Source organism: Heteronotia binoei, chromosome 18 (assembly GCF_032191835.1).
Source record: "Heteronotia binoei isolate CCM8104 ecotype False Entrance Well chromosome 18, APGP_CSIRO_Hbin_v1, whole genome shotgun sequence".
Taxonomy (NCBI): Eukaryota; Metazoa; Chordata; class Lepidosauria; order Squamata; family Gekkonidae; genus Heteronotia; species Heteronotia binoei.
This window is the reverse complement of record NC_083240.1, coordinates 28,377,112-28,405,008: the sequence shown is the minus strand read 5'-3', so window position 1 is coordinate 28,405,008 and position 27,897 is coordinate 28,377,112. Positions and strand designations below refer to the sequence as shown.

Sequence of the window (27,897 nt, the reverse complement as noted above, 5' to 3'; positions counted from 1 at the left end):
TGATCTATATCCCCCCCAGGGCAGTTTTAAGAATAACGGAGGAAGCGAATTGTTAAAGACAGCTGAATTTTCTTTCAGGCCCAGAATTTTGCTCCATCCCTTGCACTGGTCTTTGCTTACCCTGTGATTCCCTTCTCTGAACACCAAGAAGAGGGAACGGGTGGCCAGCCAAGGCTGTACTTACATTGCAGCATGCCTTTTTCTGGAAAGCAGTGCACCAGAGAAGCCTTTTGTGTGCACATCAGAATTGGAAAGAAGAGGAGGAGTTTAGCTTGTCTGATCAACATGGACTCAGGAATGGGGTGGGGAAGCTTGTGCCCCCTCCACCACAGAGGCACACTGGAAACCATTGATCACTGTGAGACAATCTCAGCAGACACCTCTCATGCTAAGATTCCACAGGTCTCTGGCACCCTCTTGTGATAAGATTGTTCATAACACTTTTTGCTGCTTGTTCAGAACTGGTGAAAAACGCAGCAGCCGCAAATATGCTTCCTCCTGACCCAGCACAAGATATTTCAGAAGGTATTTAAGAGCAGGATAGCATAGCAGCAAGAAGACGGGGAACTGAATCAGGACATTCCTGGTTTGACTCTTCCTTCCGCTGTGCACTTGCTAGAGTGCTTTTGCACGCGCCGAATAAATGCACTTTCACTGCACTTTGCAATCGAATTTTACTATGTGAAACGGCAAAATCCACTTTCAAACAATCGCTAAAGTGTAATGGAAGGGGATTGAAAGTGCATGTGTGAAAATGCCCAGACAAGCCACTCTTTGTAGTGTGAAAGTAAAAAAACTGGCCCACCCTAGGTAGAAAGTTGCAATGAGTGCAATATAATCGATGTGAAGCTCTTTGAAGATTCTAAGGTGCAGTATGTTATTTTTATTATATATTATATTTTATAATAGATGAACAAAAGCAACAATAGCTTGTAAGAGTGGTCTTTTTTTTCCCTTTTTGGCTTCCCTAGTAAACCTAAACTGAAACTATATAGCCTAAAAAAAAGAAGTGTTCCATTATTAGTTCCATCGAGTTTTAAAATCATCTGCCAATTAATTAAAACACAAGTGATTAATCCACTGATTTTCAGCACTGTAGAGGGCAGAGTCCAGTTTATAGGACCACGTGGAGCTCCATTAACTATTAATGACACCAGTTCCCCCTTCCATCTGCCTACGCTGGTGGCACTGAGGCGCAGCAGAGAGCAAGCCATGAGATCTCCCTGCTGGGAAGAAGCCACAGTGGTACTGCCTGACAATCTTTGTTCTTGTTCCCCTTTCTTTTCCCCTGCAGCACATCTCATTGCAAATACAAGCTGGGATCTGCATGAGGGATGGCTGGCTGCAGTCTCAGAAGCCATATAGGTTGCCCAGTGTGTTTGGCATTGTCTGGTTTTTGGTTTTTAAATAAAGATAACTTTGATTGAAACTTTATCATAGTTTACAAACCAACAAAGTAAAAAAAAAACTCTAAATAAATAGATAAATAAATAAATAAAAATCCCAAGCAGAACACAGTAGCCTTACATTCAAGAAACTATATACAGCATAGGCTGTTAACCAATATACTTACCCACAGTACATTAATATAATTCAAGATCAGCATATTTGAGTGGAATTTTACAGCCTTCGGGACAAATAGAATTAACATATCCAAAAAATACAAACCATTTTTCAACAAAATTAGTATCCATTTCAGGATTTTCCATCGGTAAAATATGAGTAGCTAGCTTGTCTTTTATCACTAGGTCCCATACCTTTGAGAACCAAGTTTTAATACTAGGTGTTTTATTAGATTTCCAAACCTGGCATTGGCTGGTTTTAAGGGCTTTGGTGCCTCTCCCCACGCAACTAGCCAGCGAAGAGTACTTCGCTTTGCTATGGCTAAATAGATGGCTAAATAAATAAATGGTTAAATAAATTGCCAAATAGCAAATCCTCTCCATTGACATAACTGTGCAGATTGCAGAATGCGGCTTTTCTTGCCCCAGGATTTGGTTGTGTGCAACCTTGCTTCTGGGCCAGTTAAGCCAAAACTGCAGTCAGTTAAATGTGCGGTCAGTGCACAAACTGGGCTGTTAAATTTTGCAGGAGAGGGGTATAGGACTGTCTTTGCTGACCATCAACCCAAAAATAACGGGCAATGTTCAGGCTCACTGGGGCGTTTTCCCGCTCAAGCCTCCATTGAAATGAATTGCTGCCCACACAAGCCTATCGGTTCTTCATTTCATTTCTGTGAGGGTTTGCTCACAGGAGATTTCTGCTCCTCAGAGTCAGGCACATTCAGACCTCAGATACTGTGAAAACCAATCCCTCCAAAGAATTCTTGCAGGTTGCATTCCCTGAAGTTTCCAAACTGCTTAAATTCTCTCATCAGTTTTCTGTAACATAGAGGACAGAGAACCCCACCCACCCCATGATGGCTGCCCCCGTGATCCATGCATAAAATCCATGTGCCACACATCTTCTTCCCTAATTCCTGATGTGCACCCCCTGGCACATTAGATCAGAGCACAACTCCTCCCTTGTTGTGTTCTCTTCTTTCTCCCCCTGGCTGCATGCATCCCTCTTTTTACTTACACTCCATGAGTAATGCAATAAAATGAGATTGCGCCTGGAACGCATTTCAGATCCTGAAACAGTAAATAAAACTAGGGCACAGTCAGGGGGCACTGGCTGCTGGCAACAGAGAGTCAGTTTGGTGTAGTGGTTAAGTGCATGGACTCTTATCTGGGAGAACCAGGTTTGATTCTCCACTCCCCCACTTGCAGCTGCTGGAATGGCCTTGGGTCAGCCATGGCTCTCATAGAAGTTGTCCTTGAAAGGGTAGCCTCTGTGAGAGCTCTCTCAGCCCCACCTACCTTAAAAGGTGTCCGTTCTGGGGGGTGGGAGCTATGGAGATCGTAAGTTGCTCTGAGATTCAGAGTGTAGGGTGGGATATAAATCCAATATCAACTTCTTCAAACTGCAGAGGAGTCATTTGCTCTGGCGTAAATTGGCAGATCAGGAAGCACCAACTGCATTGGTTTCTGAGAACCGAATGGGAGGGGTCACTCATTCTTTGGGTCACAAAAGGAGGCACAGCTCGGTACTGGACAGGATCCCCAGTTCAAGCCCTGGCATTGCCAGTTGAAAGATTTTAGGTAGCTGGTCTGTAGTAGCCCTAAAAGGCCAGTCTGGGCCCATCTCATCAGAGCTCAGAAGCTAAGCAGGGTCAGTCAGGGTCAGTACTTGGATGGGAGAACACCAAAGAAAATCAGGACTGCTGTGCAGAGGAAGGCAATGGCAAGACCTCCTCTGTCCATCTCTTTCCTTGAAACCCCCACAAGGTGGAGGTTGCTATGAGACTGTTGTGACTTCGCAGTGCAGCATTAAATCTGAGAAAGAACCTCTACGGAAGGTAGAATTTGATGTTTGGTAAGCTGATGTATGTTTTTAAAATGCTAGCTTTGCGGCGGGGGGGCGGGGAGTAGCATCTTTGTGAGAGAAGGCTGAGGAAGGACAGAGGCATGAAACCGTGAGAAATCCTGGGGATATGGTTCCTTATTCTCTCAGTTTGATTTTTATAAAATAAAGGTAGTCCCCTGTACAAGCACCAGTCGTTTCCAACTCTGGGGTGACGTTGCATCACGACGTTTTCATGGCAGACTTTTACAGGGTGGTTTGCCATTGCCTTCCTCAGTCATCTACACTTTCCTCCCAGCAAGCTGGGTACTCATTTTACCGACCTCGGAAGAATGGAAGGCCGAGTCAACCTTGAGCTGAACCAGCCTCTGCTGGGATCGAACTCAGGTCGTGAGCAGGGAGCTCAGACTGCAGTACTGCAGCTTTGCCACTCTGCGCCACGGGGCTCTTTTTTATAGCTGAACACTTAAAGACTTCATGCAAATTGCAGACTTATGAACTGAAAAAAGTGGTGGCTGCCTGATGATCAAAGCTTATTACAAGGACGTTTGGGGAGAAAAGGACACTTTGTGTTTTGGTTTTGTGTTTCAACTTTGAGTAGCTGCATTGTTCATGCTTGTTTATAAACTTATACTTTCTTATAAAATGCACTAAATAGAAGGCATGTACACACTGTAGGTGTGAGTGGCATTTCCCACAAGTTATTTCAAGGCTGTTCTGCTCAAGAGCAGTTCTGGGAGAGCTCTCTCAGCCCCATCTACCTCGCAGGCAGTGTTCCCTCTAAGCTGAGTTAGTGTGAGCTAGCTCACAGGTTTTTTTAACCTCCAGCTCACACATTTTTGTCTTAGTTCAGGAAAAATGGCTCCAAAGCAAACTAATTTATGCAGTCACTCGCACCTTTAATGCCAATAGCTCATGAAGTAGAATTTTTGCTCACAAGGCTCCAAAGCATAGAGGGAACATTGCTCACAGGGTGTCTATTGTGGGGAGGGGAAGGGAAAGGAGATTTGTAAGCTGCTCTGAGACCTTTGGCTAGCAAAGAGCGGGGTATAAATCCAGTCTCCTCCTCTTCTTCTTCATCCTCCTCCTCCTATCCCAGACAAGACCTCTTAATGCGTTCACCTGTTCCCACCTGCCCAGAAGAAGCCACTCTTGCAGTTTTGTCAAATTTGGGTGGCCACTGCTTCTAATCTGACCGTGTGACTCTCCCTTGTCTTTCAGCATACATGAAACGACGGCACAGCTCAGTTAGCGACAGCCAGCCTTCTGAGTCTTCTTCAGCCGGAATAGATTACAGCCAGGGGGCCAGCCCTCAACCGCAGCATCAACTGAAGAAACCCCGCGTCGTGTTGGCCCCAGAAGAGAAAGAAGCTCTGAAGCGAGCCTATCAGCAAAAGCCATACCCATCTCCAAAAACCATTGAGGAACTCGCCACCCAGCTCAACTTGAAGACCAGCACCGTCATTAATTGGTTCCACAATTATAGGTACAGAACACAGCACTGTATTGGCCTCACCGGCTAGATATGGGATCTCCAATGTAGTGCCCACTAACACTTTTCCTAGTGTCCACCATGTCTTTTTATAGAATAGGTGGAGACAGGTGGGGATTTTGCCCAGCAGGGCTTTTTATTGGCTGTGCAGGTTTTATAGAAGTTGCTTCAGCAGCAGTTGCCTCCAGGGCCAGTCCCACCATTAGGTGAACTGGACTCCTGCCTAGGGTGCCAGCCTTCTGGGGGCACCGAGTTGAGCACCCACTCATGTGACTTGGTGATGTTATCAATACGGGAGGGAGGGACCAGAAGTTAGCCTTGCCTACAATGCCAGACAGTCTAGAGCCAGCCCTGGTTGCCACCACTGCCTAAAGATCTTTACTGTATTACTGAATGTCAGCTGGGTGTATGCAAGATCTTTTAAAATGCATCCTGTTCAACGTTTGAGAAAGATGCTGTGTTTAAGAGTTGCTATTAGAGTTTCTCTGTGACATTTTATGGTTGACTCTGCCCCCTGTGACAGCCATTTTGTGGCTGCACTCACCACCTTGGGTCAGAATTCCAAAAGCATCTGCAGGCTCAAAAAGGCCGGGGACCCTAGATGGTGTATTGACAACTGTCTTGCTTCTGCCCATAAAACCAGCATTAACAACACAGTTGTCATGCACTGTTTCCAGGGCAGCGAGACCATGGTTTGTAGAACTGGGAACCGTCCTTATATTTACTCTTTCCCTTTAACACTCTGAGTCAATTTAGCACTTGAATTAAATGGCTTCCAGTCGAGCACAAAGGGTGGTTTACCTTTGAATTCAAACTACGATTTGCGTTTGCTTTCCAAATCACAATTGGAAATGAAAGGACCAGCTTAATACAAACCACGCTTCCCAGTTCCAAGGAGACCTAGGACTTCCGGGGGAGGAAAATGTCGAGCTGAGCTGCTTCTCTTAACGGGAGCAGGCTGGAACTTCTGTTCGGGGTAGTGGAAGGCAAATTAATGCCTACTGCCTACTTTTCTCAGTTAGAGATTAGTCCAAGATATGCACAAGAAACTTTGAGGAGATTTACCTTGGCTAAAAGGGAGTCTGGGGGGGGGGGCTCCTTTGAGGGGTCTCTGGGAAGAGTTGCATTTTCATCATCTGCAGAAGTTTTCAGTCATTTATTTGACATAAGCTCGACAGAATCCTAACCTTCTTGAACATTGCTAAACATCTAAAGTTATGCAAGACCGGTGGGAACTTGGATAATTGGAAGAGAAGGTACAGATTACTATCTTTCATTCAGGGACTATTTACAGCTTAATGGAATAAATTTAAAAGGTGGGAAATGAAAATCTAGAAAGTTTGGAAGAAGAAGGGAGGAAGAGCTGAAATTTGGACTTTGTAAATATAAAGGATAGTCCTAAAAAGTGGAAAGGAATTTATTGTTTGGTCTACTTGCGGTTTTGAAAAAAGAGCACCATCGTCACAGACCTGCAGCACATTCAAGCAACACAGGAAGTACGTCAAGTATCGTGAGATCTCCTTACCAGGGTGAATGAGACTTGGTGGCAAGTAAAGCAGGAAGTAGTGGATGGAAAACCTACTCTAGGAATATCACACCATTGAGAAACATCGGCGGCCATTGCTTAGAGGTTAAAATTAAAATAATGTTTTTAAAGTGTTCGGGACATTAAAAATTGTTGGAATTAATTGAGAAGAGGATAAGAAGATAAATATTATTGGACATATTATTTGTGTGGACTTTAGACGTTTTTAAAAGGGGAAAAAAATTGTAAGGAGCAGTAAAAAGTCGCAGCCGCCATTTTGAAAGATTTAAAAAAATTAAAAATAAATATCTTGACTTTGGGAGCTCTGAGGACGACGAAATTAGGCTTGTTATAAAAGGCAAGTCCTATTCTTTTGAATCTGATAGTTGAAGTTGAAATTGGTGATAGTTGAATTTGAAATCGCTGTTTTTTAAATGTCAGAACACAAGCAACCCCGTACTAGGGCTACGTCATTGGAAAAAATGCAGGACCAATTAGAGGCAATGGAGGCCAGAATGATGAGAGAAATGATAACCGAATCGAAAAAAGAAATTATTGAAGAGATTAAAAAAGATATGGAAGATCTCAGAAAGGAAACAGAGGAAACATCTAAGAAAGTGCAGGAGATAGAAGGTAGAATGAAAGTATATGATTCCACCTTGTTGAAAATGCAAGAAAAAGTGACAATCCATGACTGCAAATTGATGGAGACTCAGATACGTCTGAGAGGAGTACCTGAAAAGGAAGATGGTGATCTAAAAGACTATATAATAAAAATAATTGCAGAATTTTTAGAGGAAGATCCTGAAGAGACTAAAAATATGTATGACTATATGTATAGAGTGAATTCACTTTATGCCAAGAAAAATAACTTACCAAGAGATGTGGTCATAAGATTTATGAGAAAGGAAATGGTGGGAAGGATCATGAATAAAAATTTTGAAAAGACATTGATTGTGGGAGGCAGCAGAGTAAGAATCATGAAGGAGTTGCCAAGGCAAGTGATAAATGATAGAACATAGAAAAATTAAGAGACAATGGAATAAGGTTCAGATGGATAATACTTGAAGGTTTGAGTTTTGAACTTCAGGGGAAAAGAATTACAATTACAAATGTACAGGAAATGCGTAGATTTTATGAAGAAAATAAAGAATTTGCACCATGATGGATTACAAATTATTGTCTTGGAATGTAAATGGACTAAATTCACCACAAAAAAGAAGGGCAACATTTCATTGGATTAAGAAACAAAATTGTAATATAATTTGCTTACAAGAAGTTCATATTAAACAAAAGGATTACAAATTTTTATGGAATAAACAGTTGGGAGTAGAATATTTTTCATTGGCTGAACAGAAGAAAAGGGGAGTGATTTTTTATATTAAACAAGAATTGGAGCCAAAATTAGTGTTTAAGGATAAAGATGGAAGATTTGTAGCAGTAGAAACAATATTAAATGGAAAGAAAACGTTGTTATTGGGACTGTATGCGCCTAATGGTGCAAAGGATGCTTTTTTAAAAGACATTATACAACAGCTTGATGACCTGACCTATGACAAAGTTTTGATAATGGGAGATTTTAATGGAACCGTTAAGAACTCATTGGACAGATCTGGAGGGAAAATAAATAATAGTAAAGAAGGAAAATTGCCAAAGTCTTTTTTTGAATTGGTTAACAAGAAAATTTGGAAGATATATGGAAGAAATTTAACCCTGAAGTTCGGGACTATACTTTTTTTTCAGCAAGACATAAAACTTTTTCTAGAATAAGCTGCTAGGACATTGTATGCGCAGCTGTGGAAACAGGGAAAAATACCAGAGAAATGGAACTGGATTGTGAAAGTTTTATCATGGAGTGAGATGGACAAATTAACTAAAACTTTAAGAGACTATGATTTAGATATATTCAAAAAGGAGTGGAAGAAATTTAAAGGATATATGGAGAAAGAATGGAATATAAAAAGTCATTGGACAATTTTTTAGTATTAATGAGAGAAGAAAAATATTGAACTTTGATTGGTTGGCGGTACCTTTGTAATTGAATTTAAATTTATAAGTTCAGGGAAGTCAAATATTGGAGGGAGGGGGGGTTGAAATATCATATGGGTTAACATAGAAAAGAGACAATTAATTATTGTAACCATATGTTATTAATAAATTGTTAAAACACAAAACTTTTTCTAGAATTGACATGTTGTGGGGAACTAAAGATTTAGGTCTTATAACAAGGAAGATAGAGATTTTACCTAAGATTGGGGCTGATCATAACCCAATAATGTGGATTACAAAATTGTCCAAGAAATTGAGAAGATGGAGATTGAATGAAGATTTGCTATGGAATAAAGAAATAGTGACATACTTAGAAAATGAAATTAAAGCTTTTTTCCAAATGAATGACAAAGAGGACATAGATTTCCAGACGGTCTGGGATGCTTATAAAGCAGTAATGAGAGGAATGTTGATTACTTTGAATAATAAGGACAAGAGAGTAAAAGAGAAACACATGTTGGACATTCAAAATGAAATAAAAAAAAGAAGGGGGGTTGAGAAAAAGGCCAGGGAAAAAGAAAATTATAAGGGAAATTACAATATTACAAACTCAAATGAGACATTTGTTAAATAAAGAAGTGGAATGGAGTTTGAAAAGATTGCAGCAGAAAACCTTTGAGGGTGCAAATAAACCGGGAAAGTATTTGGCTTGGCAATTGGGAAAAAAAGAGGGGAAATAAAATTATTAATAAAATTGTGGTAGATGGAAGAGAAGTGGTTACCCAAGAGGGAATAAAAAGAGATTTTTTTAAGTATTATGCCAAATTATTTAAAGGTGTTAAAATAAAGAATGAGAAGATGGATGAATATTTACAAAAGATAAAAATAGAGCCCTTAACTGAAAATATGCGAAAAGTTTTGAATGATCCAATTGAAAGAATAGAAATTGAAGCAGCAATCAACACAATGAAAAATGGAAAAGCACCTGGGCCAGATGGATATACAGCTAAATTTTTTAAAACGTTCAAAGAGGAATTAATACCAAAGTTGCAGAAGTTGATGAATACGATAAGAATAAAAGGGAAAATACCGAACACATGGAAGGAAGCTATTATTTCGTTGATACCTAAGGAAGATAGAGATGTCACGAATGTAAAAAATTATAGACCAATTTTGTTATTAAATAATGACTATAAAATATATACAAGAATCTTGGCAGAACGGCTTAAACAACATTTGATAAACTTTATAAAGGACAATCAAGCAGGTTTTCTTCCCAAAAGGTAAATAAGAGACAACATTAGAACTGTTGTAAATATTGTAGAATATTATGAAAGACATCCAGAAAAAGAAGTTGCATTATTCTTTGCAGATGCAGAGAAAGCATTTGACAATTTAAACTGGGACTTTATGTTTGCAGTAATGGAAAAAATGGAGCTTGGAGAAAGCTTTATAAAAATGATAAAAGCACTATATTCTGAACAAAGCGCAAGGTTATGCATAAATGCAGATCTTACAGAAGATATGAAAATCAGGAAAGGTACTAGACAAGGTTGTCCACTTTCTCCACTGTTGTTTATAATGACTCTTGAAATATTACTCATGCAAATTCAAGAAGATAAAGAAATAGAAGGATTAAAAGTAAAAGGATTTACTTACAAATACAGAGCATTTGCAGATGATAACAATGTTTATAAATGAAAACTCCATACAAGTTACACCTCTGTTGTTAGCTAAAATACAAGAATATGGGGAGTTGGCGGGACTTTGTATTAATAGAGAAAAATCAAAAATTCTGTGTAAAAATATGAAGATAAATAAACAACAAGAATTGCAGAAAGTAACGGGCTGCAAAGTCACCTCCAAGGTAAAATATCTGGGGGTGGAGATAACAATGAAGAATATTGATCTGTTTAAAAATAATTATGAGAAGTTATGGCGTAAAATGGATGAAGACATACTAAAATGGAACAAGCTTAATTTGTCATTGTTGGGTAGAATAGCTGCAATTAAAATGAATATTCTACCAAGAATAATGTATTTGTTTCAAACTATTCCTATTGTGAAGGATAGTAAACAATTTGATAAATGGCGAAGAAAAATTTCAGAATTTATGTGCATATTTGTATTATGGAAAAAAGAAGATGGACGGTTTTTTCTCTCACCATTATATAAGAAATAATTTGTTAAGTACATGGATGAACTATAAGAAGTATGGAGATGAGAGAAGACCGTTATGGATAGTACCGGCGGAAGTAATAAAAATAACAGCTGAGATAGGGTTAGAAAAGTGGTTGTAATATAGTCAACTGTGAAAAATACAAAGTGTCAAAATAGAACTGAAAACTGCTAAAGAGTTGAATAATAAATGTGATTGGTTTCAAATGCAACAAATAAAGAGCTTGATGGAGAATGATATTAAAACTGAAGGAATAAGGAAGGAGCAAACAGAAATGGAAAAAGTTCTGCTTGGCGACAATGATAAATTAATTTCAAAAGTATATAAACTACTTCTACAATGGTCTACAGAAGATTAAGTAGTGAAATCTCAAATGATTAAATGGGCAATTAATGTGAATAAAGAAATACAGATGGAAACTTGGGAATATTTGTGGAAGAACTCTATGAAACTCTCAACATCTCAGAATATTAAAGAAAATTGTTTTAAGATGATGTACAGATGGTATATAACTCCTAAAAAAATTGGCAAATATGAATAACAAGATGCCAGACAGATGTTGGAAATGTAAAAAGCATGAAGGTTCTTTCTACCATATGTGGTGGACTTGTGAAAGAGCTAAAAAGTTTTGGCAGATGATTCAGCAAGAGATTTCTAAAATCTTGGGGTATGAATTTAACAAAGTTGCAGAGACTTTTCTGTTAGGATTACAAATGGAAAAATTTCCAAAAGAAGACAGAACTTTAATCTGGTACTTGCTCTCAGCTGCTAGGACATTGTATGCGCAGTTGTGGAAGCAAGAAAAAATACCAGAGAAATGGGATTGGATTGTTAAAGTTGTGACATGGAGTGAAATGGATAAGTTAACGAGAACTTTAAGAGACTATGATTTAGAAGTATTTAAGATGGAGTGGAAGAAGTTCAGAAGATATGTAGAAAAAGAATGGAAAGTAAAAGGACATTGAACAATCTTTGATAATGATTAAGTACAAGTGGGGGGAGGATATGAACTTTGGTTCTTATTAATTAGGGGTACCTTTTATAACAATGTTTTGAATTTAGCACACCAGCGGGGGTCAAGTAATGGGGGGAGGGGTAGGTAGAAAGTAATATATGGGGGGGAGTAGTTATTAATGATATAAGAAATTGAATATATTGCCATATATTACTAATAAAAATTGTTTGAAACCAGTTCCCAGGAGACCTTGAAGGGGAAGGGTGTGCGTAAGCATAAGGTCCAGTCCTCTTTGAAGGCTGACATATGAACTGCTCACCTTTTGGGAGGATGTCAGTTATTGCTAAGAAATAAAGGCACCTTCATCTGTTCTTTGGATCAGAAGAAGGGGACCATCTGGTCAACAATTGCCAAACAGTGGGAAACCCAAAAGTGGAGCAAGGTGCATGTAACCATCCTGTTGTATGGTCATCAGAGCTACTTGTTTGAATGGATATTTCTGGATTGGAATTAGGGGGAGATTAGATGTCTTTGCAAAGATTTTGATATTGTTGAGAGGACCAAAGAGTGTGTGGATTCCTTGCCTGTATAAAAATGGTATTACAACTTCAGGATAACAACCATGAGTTATCATTTTTAAGAATTTCTAATTGGGTGAAACACACACACACACACCCTGCTCCTTCCGAGCACATACGAAAACATTCTTTTTTGTCCGGTTTGCAAGGTTGCCTTGGAAGCATGTCTAGGCTTTTACCCCATTATATAGTGGCCAGATGATCTGAAATGGGACTAAAGAGAAATCTGTGGACTCGTAATTGTCTGTGAGCCTCTCAAGTTTGTGGCAAGGATACAAATGGAGCGTGTTCCTCCCTCCATCTATGCCAACATGAGTTCCTGAGAGACATTTTGGGAAACACTTTATTTTATGTGCTGCCAGGGCTTGTTTTTTGGTAGCAGGAACTCCTTTGCATATTAGGCCACACACCCCTGATGTAGCCAGTCCTCCCAAGAGCTTACAGGGCTCTTCTTGCAGGGCCTACTGTAAGCTCCAGGAGAATTGGCTACATCAGGGATGTGTGGCCTAATATGCAAAGCAGTTTCTGCTTCAGAAAAAAAGGCCCTGTGTGCTGTGGTGTTTAGCATGTTGGACTAGGTTTGGAAGATCTGGGTTCACATCCCCTCTCAGCCATGAACCTGGGCTCAGTCTCTCACACTCAGCCTAACAAGCCTCATAAACTTGTTGTGGGTAACTCTGTGGTGGGTGCTTGTGGAGGAGAGGCAGGATAAGTCGTATAGTCCTATGGATGGATTGGTAACCCTCTTACCTTGTTCCCTTTTTTTTTTCTGGGCCACTTTGCAGATCTCGCATTCGCCGAGAGCTGTTCATTGAAGAAATCCAAGCTGGAGGGCAAAGCCAGGCTGGGACAAGCGACTCTCCATCCGCTCGGAGCAGCAGGGCAGTCCACAGCTCCGAAGGGGACAGTTGCGATGGCGTGGATGGCGAAGGCCCGCCTGAAGCCAAACTGAGCAGCTTGGAAGCTGACGATTACAGCAATGCAACCACAAAGTCTCAGGGAGGGCGAGCAGCGTCAGCTTTCGAAGCAGGGGAAGAGGCACTGCGAGACGCCGGATCTTCAGAGAAAACGGAGACATTCCAGTTGGAAATGGAGAGCCTGGAAGACACGGATGATGAGGGCAGGCCGAAAGTGCCGCGGCGGAGTTCTCCAGCAGGCTCTCAGCATTCCGGAGAAACTCCAGAGACGACGCCAAACTCTGCTCCGGAAGAGGATGCCTCTACCTCAGCTGCCTCCGCCTTGGCCCTTACGGGGGAGGGCTCCAGCAAGTCGAAGGAGGAAGGCGTGGAGAAAATCCCCATTGTGCCAAGTACCAGTTCCACGCCGGCCGCCGGCACTCAGAAGGCCAACTCTCTCGAGAGCTTGTTTGGCTTTCCTGAGGCAGCGTGTGCCAGGAACGCACGAGACAACACCCTGAGGAAAAAGAAGGCAGCAAATTTGAACAGCATAATCCACCGCTTGGAGAAGGCCGCGAGTCGAGAGGAGCCGGCCGAGTGGGAGTTTTGAAATTATGCTCACCCAGCTCTAGAGAGCTGGGGAAAGTGAAAACTTGGACCTCTGCTGGTTTTAATTGTGTCCCGCACTTACAGCCCTGCAGGCCACGGGGCAAAAAAAAAAAAAAACGCCATAGGCCAAGGTGCATATATCGAACGAAAGGAGCGTTTCAGCCCACTTTATGTTTGTTTTTTTTCCCCCGCGTGTTTTCAAGGAAGAAAACTGAAATGTGTAGTCGAGCTTTTTTGTACCCCGAAGTGTTTTTATTAATTGCCCTTAAGTGATTTCCACAATTTCTGGGGGGAGAAAAAACTCATACAGCTTTTGCCTTCTGCCCCTCCTCTTCGGTGTGGGCTTTAAAACAAACAGAAAAAAAAATTGTACAAAACAAGAAAAAAAAAATCAAACCCACATATTTAAAAGGGGGCTTTTTATCTGCCATCTAATGGCTCAACCGAGTGATAATACACTATTATCTTCTTGAACCAGGAAAAAAAAAAGTTGGAAAGGGGAAAGGTTTTTGAAAGGAAAAAAAAAAAGGTTTTTTGTAGCTGTTCAGTTGCCACTAAGAGATTGCACAGTCAACCAGACTCTAAACACACTAGTTTGAATTCCTAAATATTTTCAAGAAAGAATATTGTTTGAAACTTGGGATTTAAAAAAAAAAACATTTACTCCACATATTTTTTAAACAAAACAAAAAAAAGTCACATCAGGAAAAAAAAATCTTAATTTGTGGTAGCTGACTTCAGTGTGTTTTTTCTTGTAAAGTGGAATAGAAAAATTGACCTTGTAGTGCACATTGTTTCATAGCTTTAACCGATTCTGGTCTCTTTACGGACTGGGATTTGTTTAATACACTCCATTTTAGGCCAAATCAGGACAGAGAAGAAAAAAAAAGAAGAAAAAACATAATTCTGAAATCTAGGTATTTTATAATCTGCTTTTTAACCTCTAACCACAGAGCACGCAGATCTGACCTCATTTGTAGGAGGTTTGGGAGACAACTTGGAATGGGGGACGTACTTGGTCGCTTCGGGTTGAGTCCTTTGGTTGATGGCCTTGCAAATGGGTCCATGCAAGTTACTAGTCCACAAGACTTTTTTTTTTCTTCAGATCACATGTATCTATGCTAGTCATTGGTGCCCTATAAGGAAAAATAAAAAGAACACCAGCTCTTAAAGGGGACAAAAAAATAATTTGGGTAGCTGTTTATGTACCTACATTATACCTAATTTTTTTTTCTGTAGTTGATGAAAAAGCGGTTGGCCGCTGCTACTTCCACCAGGAAAGAGACTGAGTGGAGGTGTACCTTGCAGCAAGAAGCATTTACAATGGTTTGCCTCTCGATAGGAGCTCCTCTTATTGATTGCAATGTACTGCCTTGTTGGCGCATCTTAACAGATCTCACCCGCCGCCAAGATAAGAACGAGGCCTGTTCAGCCAATTTAATTACTCCGGGCCCACAGCAAAGCACTGATTCCCCTATGTTTCAGTTGTGGGAAGGGAACAGTGGCGGGGCGGGGGGGAGAGGAGTACATGGCACTCGATTATCCCAGTTTAAACCACAAGACTCCCAAAGGAAACGTCAGCACCCCTCCAAAGCCATCATGCCGCCCCTCTGAATCATCACCTCATCCAAAGGCTGATCACAGTACTGGTCCAGGTTCCAACATGTCTCCAATGCCTCCTGTTGTCTACGTGTGTGTATATGCGTGAGCATAGAGGCGCATGGAAGGACGAGTGCATGTGTGTGCGTATGTGTGTGTGTGTGCAATTTTATACGTCTGTATTTTCTTACGTACTTTGTGCACGCATAGAGTGCATTTACTGCCACCTGTTTCCAATAAGCTGTTTTATCAGTTATGGCTTCTACAAGTTTTTGCTGACTTAGATTCCTTTTATTGCCATATCTTTAAAAAAAACTAACAATAGATGATTTCGGTATATATATATTTTTTTTGCTTATTTATAGGTGCTGTATTTTATTATCTGATTGTTAGGAAGGGATGGAAGGGGGCAAAATATTCTTTAGAGGGATAGACTGCCGGCAGTATTTGGGTATAATTTACAAGAAGTAGTTGTCAGACTGTATATTGTTGATGGGCAATTTTTTTTCTTTCTGGGTTTTTTTGTTTTGTTTTGTTTTGTTTTTGGACCGTATTGTGTATCATGGAAAAGCTTTTGTCTTAGGTCAACATCTTCTGATGACACTTTAATAGTGCATTCATTGCTTAAGTTCTAATTGCTATTTACTTTTTTATATGGGGGAGCGGGAGCACTGGGGGGGCGGGGGGAGGAGAGGTGTTTGGATTGAAAGGTATGTTTCCAACCCAATACTCCCAACTCCAACATGCTTGTGTTCATTTAGCAAGACTCCCCCCCCATACCCTAAGATGTAAAGCCACCTTTTTTAAAAAAAAGAAGAAAAAGTAACAGCATCTTTCGTTCTGCAGTCTCTCTTCAAAGCATGACAACAGCACTTAGTTCCAAACTTCACAGATTTTAAGAGGTCGGTAGCTTTAAAGGGGGCGGGGGGAAATGTCTTTTCATGGCCCAGAACAAAGGCTCCAGGAGGCTGGAAGGCAGGGCTGCTTTTACCGTTTCTGCTTTGGAGGTCTGAATGTTAGCTTGTGATGCAATTTTTTTTTTTAAAAAGGAGGAAAGAAATCAGAGTACTTCAGGCTGATTCTAGCATGACCCGGGGAGGAAAACTTTTCAAAAATAGTGGCAGCATTGTCTTTGATTGTGGTTGTGAACAAGAAAAGCCAAGATTTGCCATCGAGTGCCCTTGATAAGCACTGATGCTGCAGTATCACTGAGTCTCCCATTGCCATCCTAAATATAACCTCCTTTTCCAAGCAAGTCACCATTTTGTCACCAACCCATACACAAAAAACGTGTTTCCACTGGCCCCAGCATGCCCCTAGGCAAGTAACTTGAGCGTGTGATGGAGCGGGACTTGTGAGCTGGGGAATCACTCTAGGTGCTGCGGAGAAACCCCTAGCTTCCTGTTTGAAACAGGAAGTCCCCATGCATGCAAGACTTTGGTGTCCACGCTCAACAAAAACTGCCTGACTTCCCATCCTCGATCAGGCAAGCTTCTGAGTTAAGGAGATTTTCTGGCTTTCGAGTACTTTATATATAAATCTCCAAGCCTAATTAATTGTTTTCTATCCCAGGTAGACACAAGGATTCAAGTGCAGTAAAAAAAAAATTGTTTTGTTTGTTTAGCTCCCCACACACACACACACACACACATTTTCCATCATTAAGACCCATGACGTACTGGTGTTTGGTTCCACGAATTCTTGCTTTGCATAATTCTCTGAGGTTTGTCACTAGTGTGATAAATAGGGCAGACCCCTCGCTCAGCATTTGGGGTTCTGCTACCTATCTGGATAAGCAATATTGAAGTGCCTTGAAAAACAAACAATAAGTTGGAGGAGTGGGGGAATCAGTTCATGTGGAGCATATCACACAAACCGCATATTCAGAATTTTTTTCTCCTACCCCCCTTCTCTGGGTAGGCTGCCAAACATATCCTGAAGCCTTCCCTCTAGGAGCAAGGCTTGATAGCTCCTACACAACGATTCACAGAATTAGGATATAATTCTGAATATATTTTTTTAAATGCCACTCTGCCAACATCTACAAATCCATATGGAGAGCTCTTGAATTTCAGAGTGTTTGGGCATTTAGTGATTTTGTTAATTTCTTTGTTTGAAGCAAAAGGCTGGGATTAGTGTAGAGGAGTTAACCTCAGGCAGGCCAGCGTTTCTCCATCGAAGGCTGGCTTTTTCTGTGCCTTGAATGAGACAGCGACTTAAGTGTTCTGAACTGGTGACGTTTTGCTCGGTTAAAGGTTGCCCAGGCTTTTGAGTCGTCATGTTGGTTGGATACGTGGGGTTTCATGGATGTCCAACCTAATGCCGGAGCTTCAGTCTGGAAGAGGTGCATTTGAATAGGTGATGTTCTTGACCATATCACATCAGTGTAGCTAGGAGTTAATGAAGGGTTCCCCTGGAGTTGTATGTCTGGAGTAAACCACTTCTGGTTATGTGCTTGACATAGAAGGGTTGGCTTTGTAGAATCAGGTTCAAAGAATCCTAAAATCCCTGGTCTATGTAGAAGGATGACAGCCCCCTTCCCCCCCCGCATCAGTCTGCCTGGGATTCTCTGCCCATAATTGTCACTGCAGTGGCCAGCCCACTTGGCTAGTGAGGAGCTGTTATCTTGAATGTCTATCATTCGTGTCCTTCCCCACCCTTTTTTCCTTCTGTATCCCATGTTATCAGCTTGTGTGCCATCCCTTGAAAGCTGTAGATGGAGCCAGCAATTGGTATTTAACAGTAATATGTAAACAAAATACCTTCATGAAAGGAGCCCCAACTCTGCATCCATGATTCAGTCCCTGGTGCTTCTAGCTAAAGACATGTCCGGTTACAGGGGAAAGGTGCTTTTTCTGCCTGGTGAGCCGTTGCAAGTCATTTGGGCGAGAGAAACTGACAGTCCGACTTGTTATGCTGTAGTGGCACTTCTCTGGTTTTCTGTCGCAAGCTTCCCTGGAAGGAGCTCCTTTGCCAAAGAGTTGGCTGCCTCCTACGATTCGCGATTCTAGTTTGCACAGGTTGGCGGTGAGATCCCATAGGCTTGACCTGTATCCCATGTGACACCTTTAACTACGGCCTCAAATCCTCCGCAGCGTGCAAGTTTTCCTTGGCAGACATGCAGCAGATCTTCAGTAGAGGAACCGATGCACAAAGGGTCTCCCGAGGACCAAAAGTTGGAGAGGTTTGTTGTTCCAGACCTAGTCCCTTTCAAGTTTTGCTGAGCTCTCTCCTTTTCAGGACCTTTCTATTCTCTTTATTTACACAACTGCCTGCACTATCCATTCATCTCAAAATGTGACAAGAGATTTGATTAAATGACAGCTGTCCTGCGCAGCTTCACTTCACAGTTTAAACAGCAAGCTCAACAATCTGTGTCCCTTTTGCAAGGGGCGACTGCTTAGGAAAAGCGTTCCAAAACTACTACGCTTGAGTCAGCGTTCAGACATTCTGGTGACTTGAGCCAAACCCCGGCTGGCTGTGTTATCTGAACACAGGCAATCCAGCGAAGCAGGAGAACAGACGTAAGACATGAAGTTGATTTGTACTAACGCTGGCTTCTGAATTCACGACTCCCATCTGGTTGATCTGCATCATTCTTGGTTAGCTAAAGCAGCTGTTGTAAGTCCTCAAGCTCTGTTCATGAGGTTCTTCGTGTTCCTCTACAACATTTTGGGAAAAGTCCCATTGAGTTTAAGGTGCTTAGTCCTAAATTTTAAGTGTGTGGGGATTGCAGCCCTTATCCCTTTGCAGCGGAGGGCAGTTCACTCAGGGCAAACTTACATTGCTGCCCGCCTCCCCTTATTTTGTTTCAGGCTCTCTTGCTAATTTTAAATAAATTAATCTCTGGGGGAAATGTCGTAGCCTGGAAGATCAGCACTGCTTGCCCGTTTTAAACCGTGTGCTTGACAAGGACAGTGTTCCTCACCGTGTCTGCGTGGGCATCCCATGGAACGTTGTGGGCAAGCGGGCGCTATTTTGCTACTGGGTTTTCCAGTGCAACGCCCAAACTTTTGACCCCAAATGGAGGACACTACCCAGGTTGCAGTGCAGATCTAGGCTGGCCATTTCCAGAAGGCCTTGCAGAAGTGGCCGCTCAGGCAGGAGAAGCCTTCATAGAAGGCTGTTTCTGCGTACGATTCTTGGTTAAAGATATTCTTTCTGCTACTTGGCCAGGCATAAATTGTAGTTAATTATCAGGTTGGAGCTGTCCCTCTCGTATCGCACCATGTCAGAACGCTGCCATCTGAGAGGAGGCAGTAATTAGCGGCTGTGAAAAACCAAATTTTAGACTAAGCGGGTGTGGTGTGGTTGTGGGCAAAGAGATTCTGGCTTTTGAAAAACTTTAGGTAAATCCATCCATGTGTAGCCGATAAAATACTTCAGGGAAGAATAGCAGGAATCTTGACCCTCTTAACTGCCACACATACACCTTAAAGCGAAAGCCAGCCTGTGGTTCTGGGCTGAGCTGACTCTCAAAAGACGTAACTGCGGTTCTTTAATTTTTGTCTTAAAGCCTACGTGTTAGGTAGATTTCCTTGAATTAATAATAATAATGATTCTGCATTCTGTGCTGTCAGGAAGCCTTGCATATTTATGCCATCAATCTTGTATTTAAGAAGAACTCTCCTTTTTCAAAGGCTTCTGAAAGAGAATACAAAGAACAGATGGGGAGAACCCAAGTCACTCGCCATAATGCCCAGTAGGAAAGGCAAGTTTTTAACGTTAAATCAAACTAGATTAGGCCCCAAAGGCTAGGAGAGCAAGAATTATCTAGAATATTTTTATCCTACCCTTCCTCTAGAGACCTCAGGGCAGCATAAATGGTTCTTTTTTTTTTTTTAAATCCTCATATCAACCCTGTGAGTTCAGTTAAGCTGAGAGGGAGCGTGACTGGTCTAAGTTCAGCGTTATGGCAGTATAGAGCTCTGAATGCAGATCCCAGCCCAGCACTCTAAACCACCATGCCACACCTGGTTTTTTTTAATGCATGCTGTCTACTAGTATGCTGCAACCCTCAAAGAATTCCAAATGCTTCCATTTCCCATACCTTGCATTCCTAGCAAAGAAGTGACTTTTAGGTAGCTGAGAAACGGGGATTATGGTTGGAGAAGGTCTGCAGACCCAGTTACTGATAGTGGAAGAATCTTGCTTGTGCATACAGGGTTGTGCAGCTTACTCTCAGCTCTTGGCCACAACCTTGACATTAGGTGCACACTGTCATTCCCAGCGTTGAGCTAACGGATGTATTTTTGGACCTGGGTGTTTTCTTCTTGGCCAGTCTTGTTAAATACCATTAACCGGGCTCCAGCAGCCTGAGGTAGCATCAGATGCTTCCTAAGCAACGTACAAAGCAATAATTAAATTGGTGGTAGTGGTGTTTTTAACTTTGATCGTATAAGTCTGGCTTTGGCTTTCTGGAAGGGCCACAAGCAAGTATGTGTTAGCCTCTGAGCAAATTCTTTCATTGGATCTTTTGCATTCCCAGCTCCACATTGCAGTCAGTTGTGGGAATGTTACCCCTACCCCCCATCTGGTGGTAATGGAGAATAAAAATGGGGCAGCCACATTGCCGGGCATCAGAAGCGATGGAAATCCCCAGGAGAGGATCCTAAGGGTAGTTTGGGAATATGCAGTGTTTGAGAATACAAAGAAGTAAACATAATCTCATATTTTTAGAGCTATTTAATTTAGTAAATAATGTTGTTAAAATTCAAAGTGAATGCATTTTTTCCCTCCAAGGTTTTCAATTTGAGTAGAATAAATCCATGTTTGTGTTTTGTTATAAGCAAAAAAAAGAAACCTACCGTAGTTCATTGTGTGTTCAGGTTGAGAGTTACTGCGTCCCCAAGATGCATTGTGAAGTGGATTGGGTGGTGGCGGTTTTCAAGCCAAACACACGGCTGACATTTGAAGAGTAGGTTGAGTGCCTTCCCTGAGCCCAATAACCGACACATTAAAGCATTTTCCTGAATTTGGTCCTTCACATCATAAAGTCCCATGCTTAAGTGTCAGAGAAATTATTACTCATGGCATGTGGTAATTGGTAAAGTGATACAATTCATAGGTGAAATCCATTAAATAGGTTTTAAACAGCTTTTAAGAACTCATAATGCTCTCCTGCAGTTCTCAGAGCTCTGATAGATTTCAAGTCCTGAGTTATTTAGATATCACCACTGTATTACAAAAGCAGAATTATAAGGCTCTCATGAGCAGAAGTGCTTCAGTAAAAGAGGGAGAGGAAATTCCATATTGGAAGATTTCCATGTGTTTGCACTTGCACACCTGGGGCTCCAGGTTGGGTCTATACACATTTCTGATATTTTCAAGGCAATAATGTGTCTGTTTACAGCAGAGTTGGCTTCCTCAAGCTAAAGGTAATAAATTTTGGTTGCATAGATTCACTCCACCTCTGAAAGGACAAAAATTAATTGTATTCTTTGGCCCCAACAACTTGCCCAAAAGCCTTGCCAAATTCAAACTTTGTTACCCATTTAAAACAATTTCACGTATGGCAGTTTCCTTTGAAACTGAAATGAGCACAGCCAGTCCCAAATCTTACCCTTTGTCCTTCAGTCAGACTCACCCTCATTAAGCCCAAGCATGCACAGTTACCCTCTCCCACATTTTCTGTTCATCCTTATAGAAGGATCATCAATGGTTGGAAGGTTTTGCAAAGCTTTTAAGCAATGGCTTGCCAAGCAGTAGGGGATATCGACATACCCTCACAACCAATAAGGTCCCTTGACCAGATCGGCCTGGGAGAATGACTGAATCCGTTTGGTGGTTTCCAGAGTCTCTAGCTTGTACCCAAACAGCCAAAAGACAAGCTGGACATAATTTGTAATGGCATTTGTAGACTAGGAAACGGATGGCAGTAACATCAGTTTTCATCCATGCCTACATCTGACAAAATAGCTCAGAGCTTGCAGACATTTTTCCCACAAGTCACCACTTAATCTTTAGGGCACTGTTGGATTTTTGCCATTGTTAGCGTGGTAACTGTGCAGTTCTGCAGCTCCACCCATTGCCATGAATCATTTCTGTTTTATCAGAAACTCAAAATTAGATTTCTTTTAGTGAGATCATAATTTAGTACAGGAGTTATCACTTGCTGAAAGGGAGAACTTTACTGCTTTGTTTTTAATATCTGATTAAGATAGCACGCTGGACTTGAAACGTCCACCAAAAGGGGTGAGGCTTTTCTTTATACAAGGAGTGATCAGAATTTACCTTTTCTAATTCATCAGCCAATAAGATTCATGGTTACATTGTGCACTGCTTAAAGTTTGTATTTTGAAACAGCGGCCAGAACACTGCTAAACTTCGTTGCTAATGCTATAGGTCTCCCTTCTTCAGATATATCAATTTTTAACTTCAGTGTTAACCAAGTAGCCACTGATCTAGATTTTGCTAGAAAGCCTTGAATGTTTGTAGTTAGTTAAAGCTGAAAACCCCCTTCTTATATGTCTAGGAATCATGGACGTTTGTTACAGTGGGACCACTGCATACTTCAGTGTGTGCAGGGCTGCCATCTTTTTTTATCTCCAGATCACCCCCAATCCTGTTATCCCTTAACACACCAGGCTCCCTGCCAGTAAGTTATTCAGGGTACACGTGTGCATGCATTCCCAACCTGAGTTGACAAATGACAAAATGTGATGCTTGACTTGAACCGTTGGTTTTCTTGGAACTAAGATAACACATAAGTGAAAAGGATCTTGGGGTGGATCCAGCCATTCTCCAAGGCTCTTCCCCCCACCAGAAGAACCACTTAACTTGGAAGAAGGTGTCAGACCATGCTCAGTGGAGCAGGAATATAGAGGTAGTAGGGTCTATTGCCAGCCCACCTTTAAATTAATTTGTAAATGAAAATTGTTTTTATTGGTATACTACTGTTGGGGGATTGAATTATTCCCCCCCCCACTTGCAAAAAGAAACTCATATGTCAGGGGTGGCCAATGGTAGCTCTCCAGATGTTTTTTGCCTATAACTCCCATTAGCCGCAGCCAGCATAGCCAATGGCTGGGGCTGATGGGAGTTGTAGGCAAAAAACATCTGGAGAGCTACCGTTGGCCACCCCGCCATACGTAATTTAATTAGCTTCATATGCTTCTGAATATCTGAGTCTGCTGAATTGTCCATCCCGTACATACTCCAGTAGGAAAGTTTAGTGGAAGACAGAAGGCGTCAAGTCTTACCAGTAGAGTGCCTGCGTTGTATGCAGAAAGCCCCTGATTTAATCCCTGGCATTGCCAAATCAAGAACCTTAGATCACAGGTACAGAAAAGGATCTTTCTCTGCTCAAGAACCTGCAGAGCTGTTGCCATCTATAGTAGGCAGTGCTGAGCTAAGCAGATCAATTTGGTCTGTCCACAATAGATTTTATATCATCCAACACATCATCTGCATTGATTGTTCTTGCTGCTCTGTTTTTGATCCATCTCAGAGGCGCAGGTCTTTATTTTAGATGTCAGGAGTCTTTAGACGAAGAAACTTTTTTGTTTGCCTTTGTCTGAAGTGATTATTCTACACATTGCAACAGACTTGGATGTTGGGGTCTTTACAAACTTGGCTGTTGAGTTTTCTCTGGTTGGAAGGTGGTGGAAGCCTTTCCTCGCTGTTTCCAAGGGAATAGTCTGTTAAAGCACAAGCGGCCTAAATTTTGGTATATGTCAGAGGGATAAGGTCACAGGATATGCGTGTGTTTTAAAAACTCCACTACAGATTCACCCAGTTGCGTCACATTGATGAGACCCAAAAATAGGTATCTGAGTTTGTTGGGAGCTCGTAATGGTGGAAAGCATTTGAAGTCTCTGTGCAATAGGGAAAAAAAATGGAAGGATTAGTCTATATTGAGCCTTAAAATTAATGGTAATAAGTTGGGAGGATTCTGGCCATCTAATGGGTTTACTTGTGGCTTCTTTTAGTTGTAGGATTTTGGAATTTTTTCCTTCACTTGCAATATTGGGTAGATAAGGACAACCCATTTTCCAAGGGAATACATATCACATGGTTATCTGCGTCACCTTCTAAGGAGGATTTCGTCATTCCTATATCCTCCAATATGTGATCCGGTGCACAAGTGTGGTAAGATTCTCCTCACCATATGGCAGGGCTGTACTGACAACCCCTTCTGCATGCCTTGCCACATGGTTGCATGCACTTGCCTATGCGCCCTAGTTCGGGTCCCACTTGCAGTTATCGGTGTCCACCCATTGCCTTGCCTTCATGACTGTGGGTGCTCTCTAAATCTACACATTAGTGAATGAAAGCCAGATACCATCAAGCTGAGGTGGCCATTCACCAATCCCTAATTTAATAACTTTTCCTCCATTTTTGGGACTGCTGCCACATGTTTCAGAAGTTCTGCCCCCAATAGCTTTCTTTTAGCACAACCAAGTTAGCCAGGGTAGATGCCACTGCCACTGAATTAATATGATTGTGCAAATTGCCCCTTAAAACCTTGCTGGTTTGAACACCCTCCAAAAAGGTAGTTCTCTTTAGCTAACGTTGTCTGCAGGCGTTAATGAGCACAGAAGCATCCATTTCTACTTCTTGGTCTCTTGGATCGGAGACTTGCAATAAGTTCGTTCCAGTCTAACTGGGTCTGTTTGAAAACAAACAGGAGGCTTCTGCTCACGTCTCTTCAGTTACCGTCAGCGGCACTAGTCTGCGATGCATTTAATCGACTCCATCACCTGTCTCTCTCTTTGCTTCATGATAAAAACTTGCACAAAATTTGATCCTCTCTTGTTTGTAATGGAGATTATTTTTCCCCCAAGTGCTTTCTAGAGCTTCCTGAATAAGACTGCAAAGACACGCACACACGACTGTTCTGTAAGTCCCCTTTAGGCATACGTAGTTAGGTGCATTGACTGTGGAAAGTTGCACCAAATAGTTGGTTGTGTGGCTTGGCACACACCAGGCTGGTTGGTCAAGACCAATATCGTTCCATTGCCTATTGTGTATTCTTTGAAAATGTGTATAAAATGGTTTTATTTCCAGAGAGTCTGCCTTGAGAGTTTGGAAGGGCCCAAATGCAAGGGGGGGGAGGGGTGTAAAATGCAGGAGACAAACAGAAAAGAAAAATGAAGTACCTTAAGCCTCCTTGAGCCTGTGGATTGGGTCCATGAAGAAGCATTTGCCCCTTACCCAAAGTGCACTGCGATCTCAACACTAGTTCGAACTGGGAAGGGATGTGTGATTTGTCCAGTTTCCTGCATGGTTCCTCTTTAACCTGTGGGTTTTGTTTTCTTCTAATTAAAATTGTATGGCCTTTTTCCTGGTTACGTTCTCTGAAAAATGCCTGTTGCATGACAACATCTGTGGGTGGTTTGAAAGCATAAAACACACGTGGCGCTTGCTCTGAGTGATGCCTCACACTAGTTTTCCTTAAAAGTCGAGAAGAAACACAACATTTTGCACTTTGTCTCCACTGGCTAGGCAAAAGCCCTGTGTGCTATTAGCAACCCATAAAACGGCTTTACGCAACCCTCCCCCGTAGCTGGGGCTGGCTGAAACTCCCATTTTATTGGATTTTTGCATCACTGTTTCCCAGGACCTGGTTTTTTTGATGGCATACAGATGCTTGATCTGACCTTCGTTGGGCTAGCGTTCCCAAAACAGAACAGTAAAACGGTTGCCCGCTTCAAAAGCTTTTGAAACAATCTGCATAACCAGTCAGTTTGCAAGGTCTTTGTGTTTCAACCCATTGGAGGGGGGGGGGGCTGTGGGATATTGACACCACAGTCTCTGAGCCCTTGGAAGAAACACCAGGATTTAGCCAAGGACAATGCAGAGGGCAATTAGAGTTATTTTAGTATATGAGGCAGGAAATCCAAATGCCCCTCTATGGTGACAGTAAAAATGTGGGCCCCATGACTCCTCCCCTCTTAGTGGAGGCTCTTTGTTCCACAGCGAGGCTTCTCATTGGCCAGAAGGGATGTCATTAGATCCACCATTTAATCAAGTAACTGACAGTTTGCTGTCCGTTAACGGTGGACCTGGAACATGCTGGCCGTCCCACCTTAGTTCATGGCGAAACTGGTTCTCAGGGCCGAACATCTCTCCGAGGAACCTTTTTGTTCTCTGCATATCAGGAATGATGAGCCTTTGGAAGGTGGAACCATTTTTATTAAACAGAAACAGACAAGAGACATTCCTCACAATAAGGGGCGGTTGAGTGTTTACAGTGGGGAAACACTGTGTAGTGAGATAAAACTATCAGAAACAGGTGATAGCTTATGCAAAAAGAAAAGTGGAAAAATTGCTTTAAACAGTGCCATATCTGTGCAGAGTGGAGGGTTTGGACCCCAGTGGTTAGGAACGTCCAGGATGCTTAGATGCTTGTAGGGGAACATCTCTCCCCACAAGTCAGTCACAGGCTTTCACATTGCCTGCTGGGAACAGCCTGCTTCAAGACTTTGAGTTTCATCCACAGGGGCTTCTGCCATGCAAGTCTGACTGAATCCATGAGAATCAAACAGGAATGTTTGCCTAAAAATTTTTGCTTGTTTCTGAAGGGTAACGAGTCCCCCTGGGCCATGTGCCCAGTGTTCCAGAGCAGAAAAACCAACCACATATCTGCCCCCTCCCCCCAATATCGTTTTATTTTTCATTTTTCTGGGATAATTTGAACCGGGGTGTGGGGACAGGTAAGGAGGAGGATCTACTTTAAAATTGCAAGAGAGAACTTGGGTAAAGACTGTTTTCATATTATTATTATTGTTGTTTTCTGCAAATAGTCTATGCATTTCTGATGTCGAAAAGCCGTTTTCTGCCCGCTCTTTTCCCAGCCAAAGGGGCACTGTGTGTTCCGCACTCTGAAAAAAAAGAGAAAGAAACGCTCCAAGAACATCACGTTTGTGAATTTGGACGTTAAAATCCAAAGTAAATGGCGACTAACGTTTTTGTTTGCTTCCTTCATGTTCCCTTTTTTCTCTTTTTTTTTTAAAAAAAAATTGAAGAGCACAACCCACCAAGAAGTTCCTCTGCACAACCCCTGTTGAAATTGGTAGGAAGCCCCACAACACACAACTGTGCCTGTGTGCGGCTCCCGTCCATCTCAGTGTTGCTTGTGTGGGAAATCTTCCTGGCAGGTTGCGTTTGTAAGAAATTTACTTTTTTTTAAAAAAAATTAATTGTTCGTTTGCATTTGTGCAATAACTACTTGCCATTATATCGGGCTAACCTTTGGACTTGCCCTGACTACTAACACAGCACAAAACTCGAGAAACAAAAAAAAAAGGTGTATTTTTTTCCTGAGAACATTTTTCTTTAAAAAAAAAAAATAAGCTCCATTTTACCCCAGTGTATTTGTGGTGTCCAACATTTTTAGCAGTATTTTATATATATATAAATATATATTATATTATTATTATTTTCCTGTAACGCACTAAGTCTTAGATGTTTTTAGAGCTCGTTTGTTATATTCACAATCACCGATTTTAAAGGAGTATCCTCACAAAGATCCAATTGACCAAAAAGAAAGTGTCATTTTTTTTCGTACAAGTAGCTTTGAGAAGCCTACGTTGTGTTGCTGTGCTTTTTCATCCTTTGTAACATTTTATTTCTTGTTCAAAAGTTTATTAAAGAAAAGTTTTTTATATGGCTGGCAGTGGCAGAGAGGGGGAAGCTCCTTCTCTCTGTTTGCAGAGGTGGCGTTTCC

The 27,897-nt window shown here is 41.7% G+C and overlaps 1 protein-coding gene across 11 annotated transcripts in view; it reads left to right on the top strand.

The window, feature by feature from the left end:
• CUX1 (cut like homeobox 1) overlaps positions 1 to 27,897 on the top strand; it is a 364,039-nt gene that overhangs the window by 312,270 nt on the left and 23,872 nt on the right. For 9 of the 11 annotated variants that reach the window (XM_060259669.1, XM_060259658.1, XM_060259664.1 and 6 more), the window contains 2 exons: positions 4,627 to 4,891; positions 12,909 to 15,572. The exons of the other annotated variants lie outside the window; for them this stretch is intronic. In XM_060259669.1, the coding sequence (XP_060115652.1) occupies positions 4,627 to 4,891; positions 12,909 to 13,629 (986 nt within the window). In that variant the 3' untranslated portion in view covers positions 13,630 to 15,572. Of the gene's footprint in view, positions 1 to 4,626; positions 4,892 to 12,908; positions 15,573 to 27,897 lie in introns of those variants that run through there. 11 annotated transcript variants of the gene reach the window in all.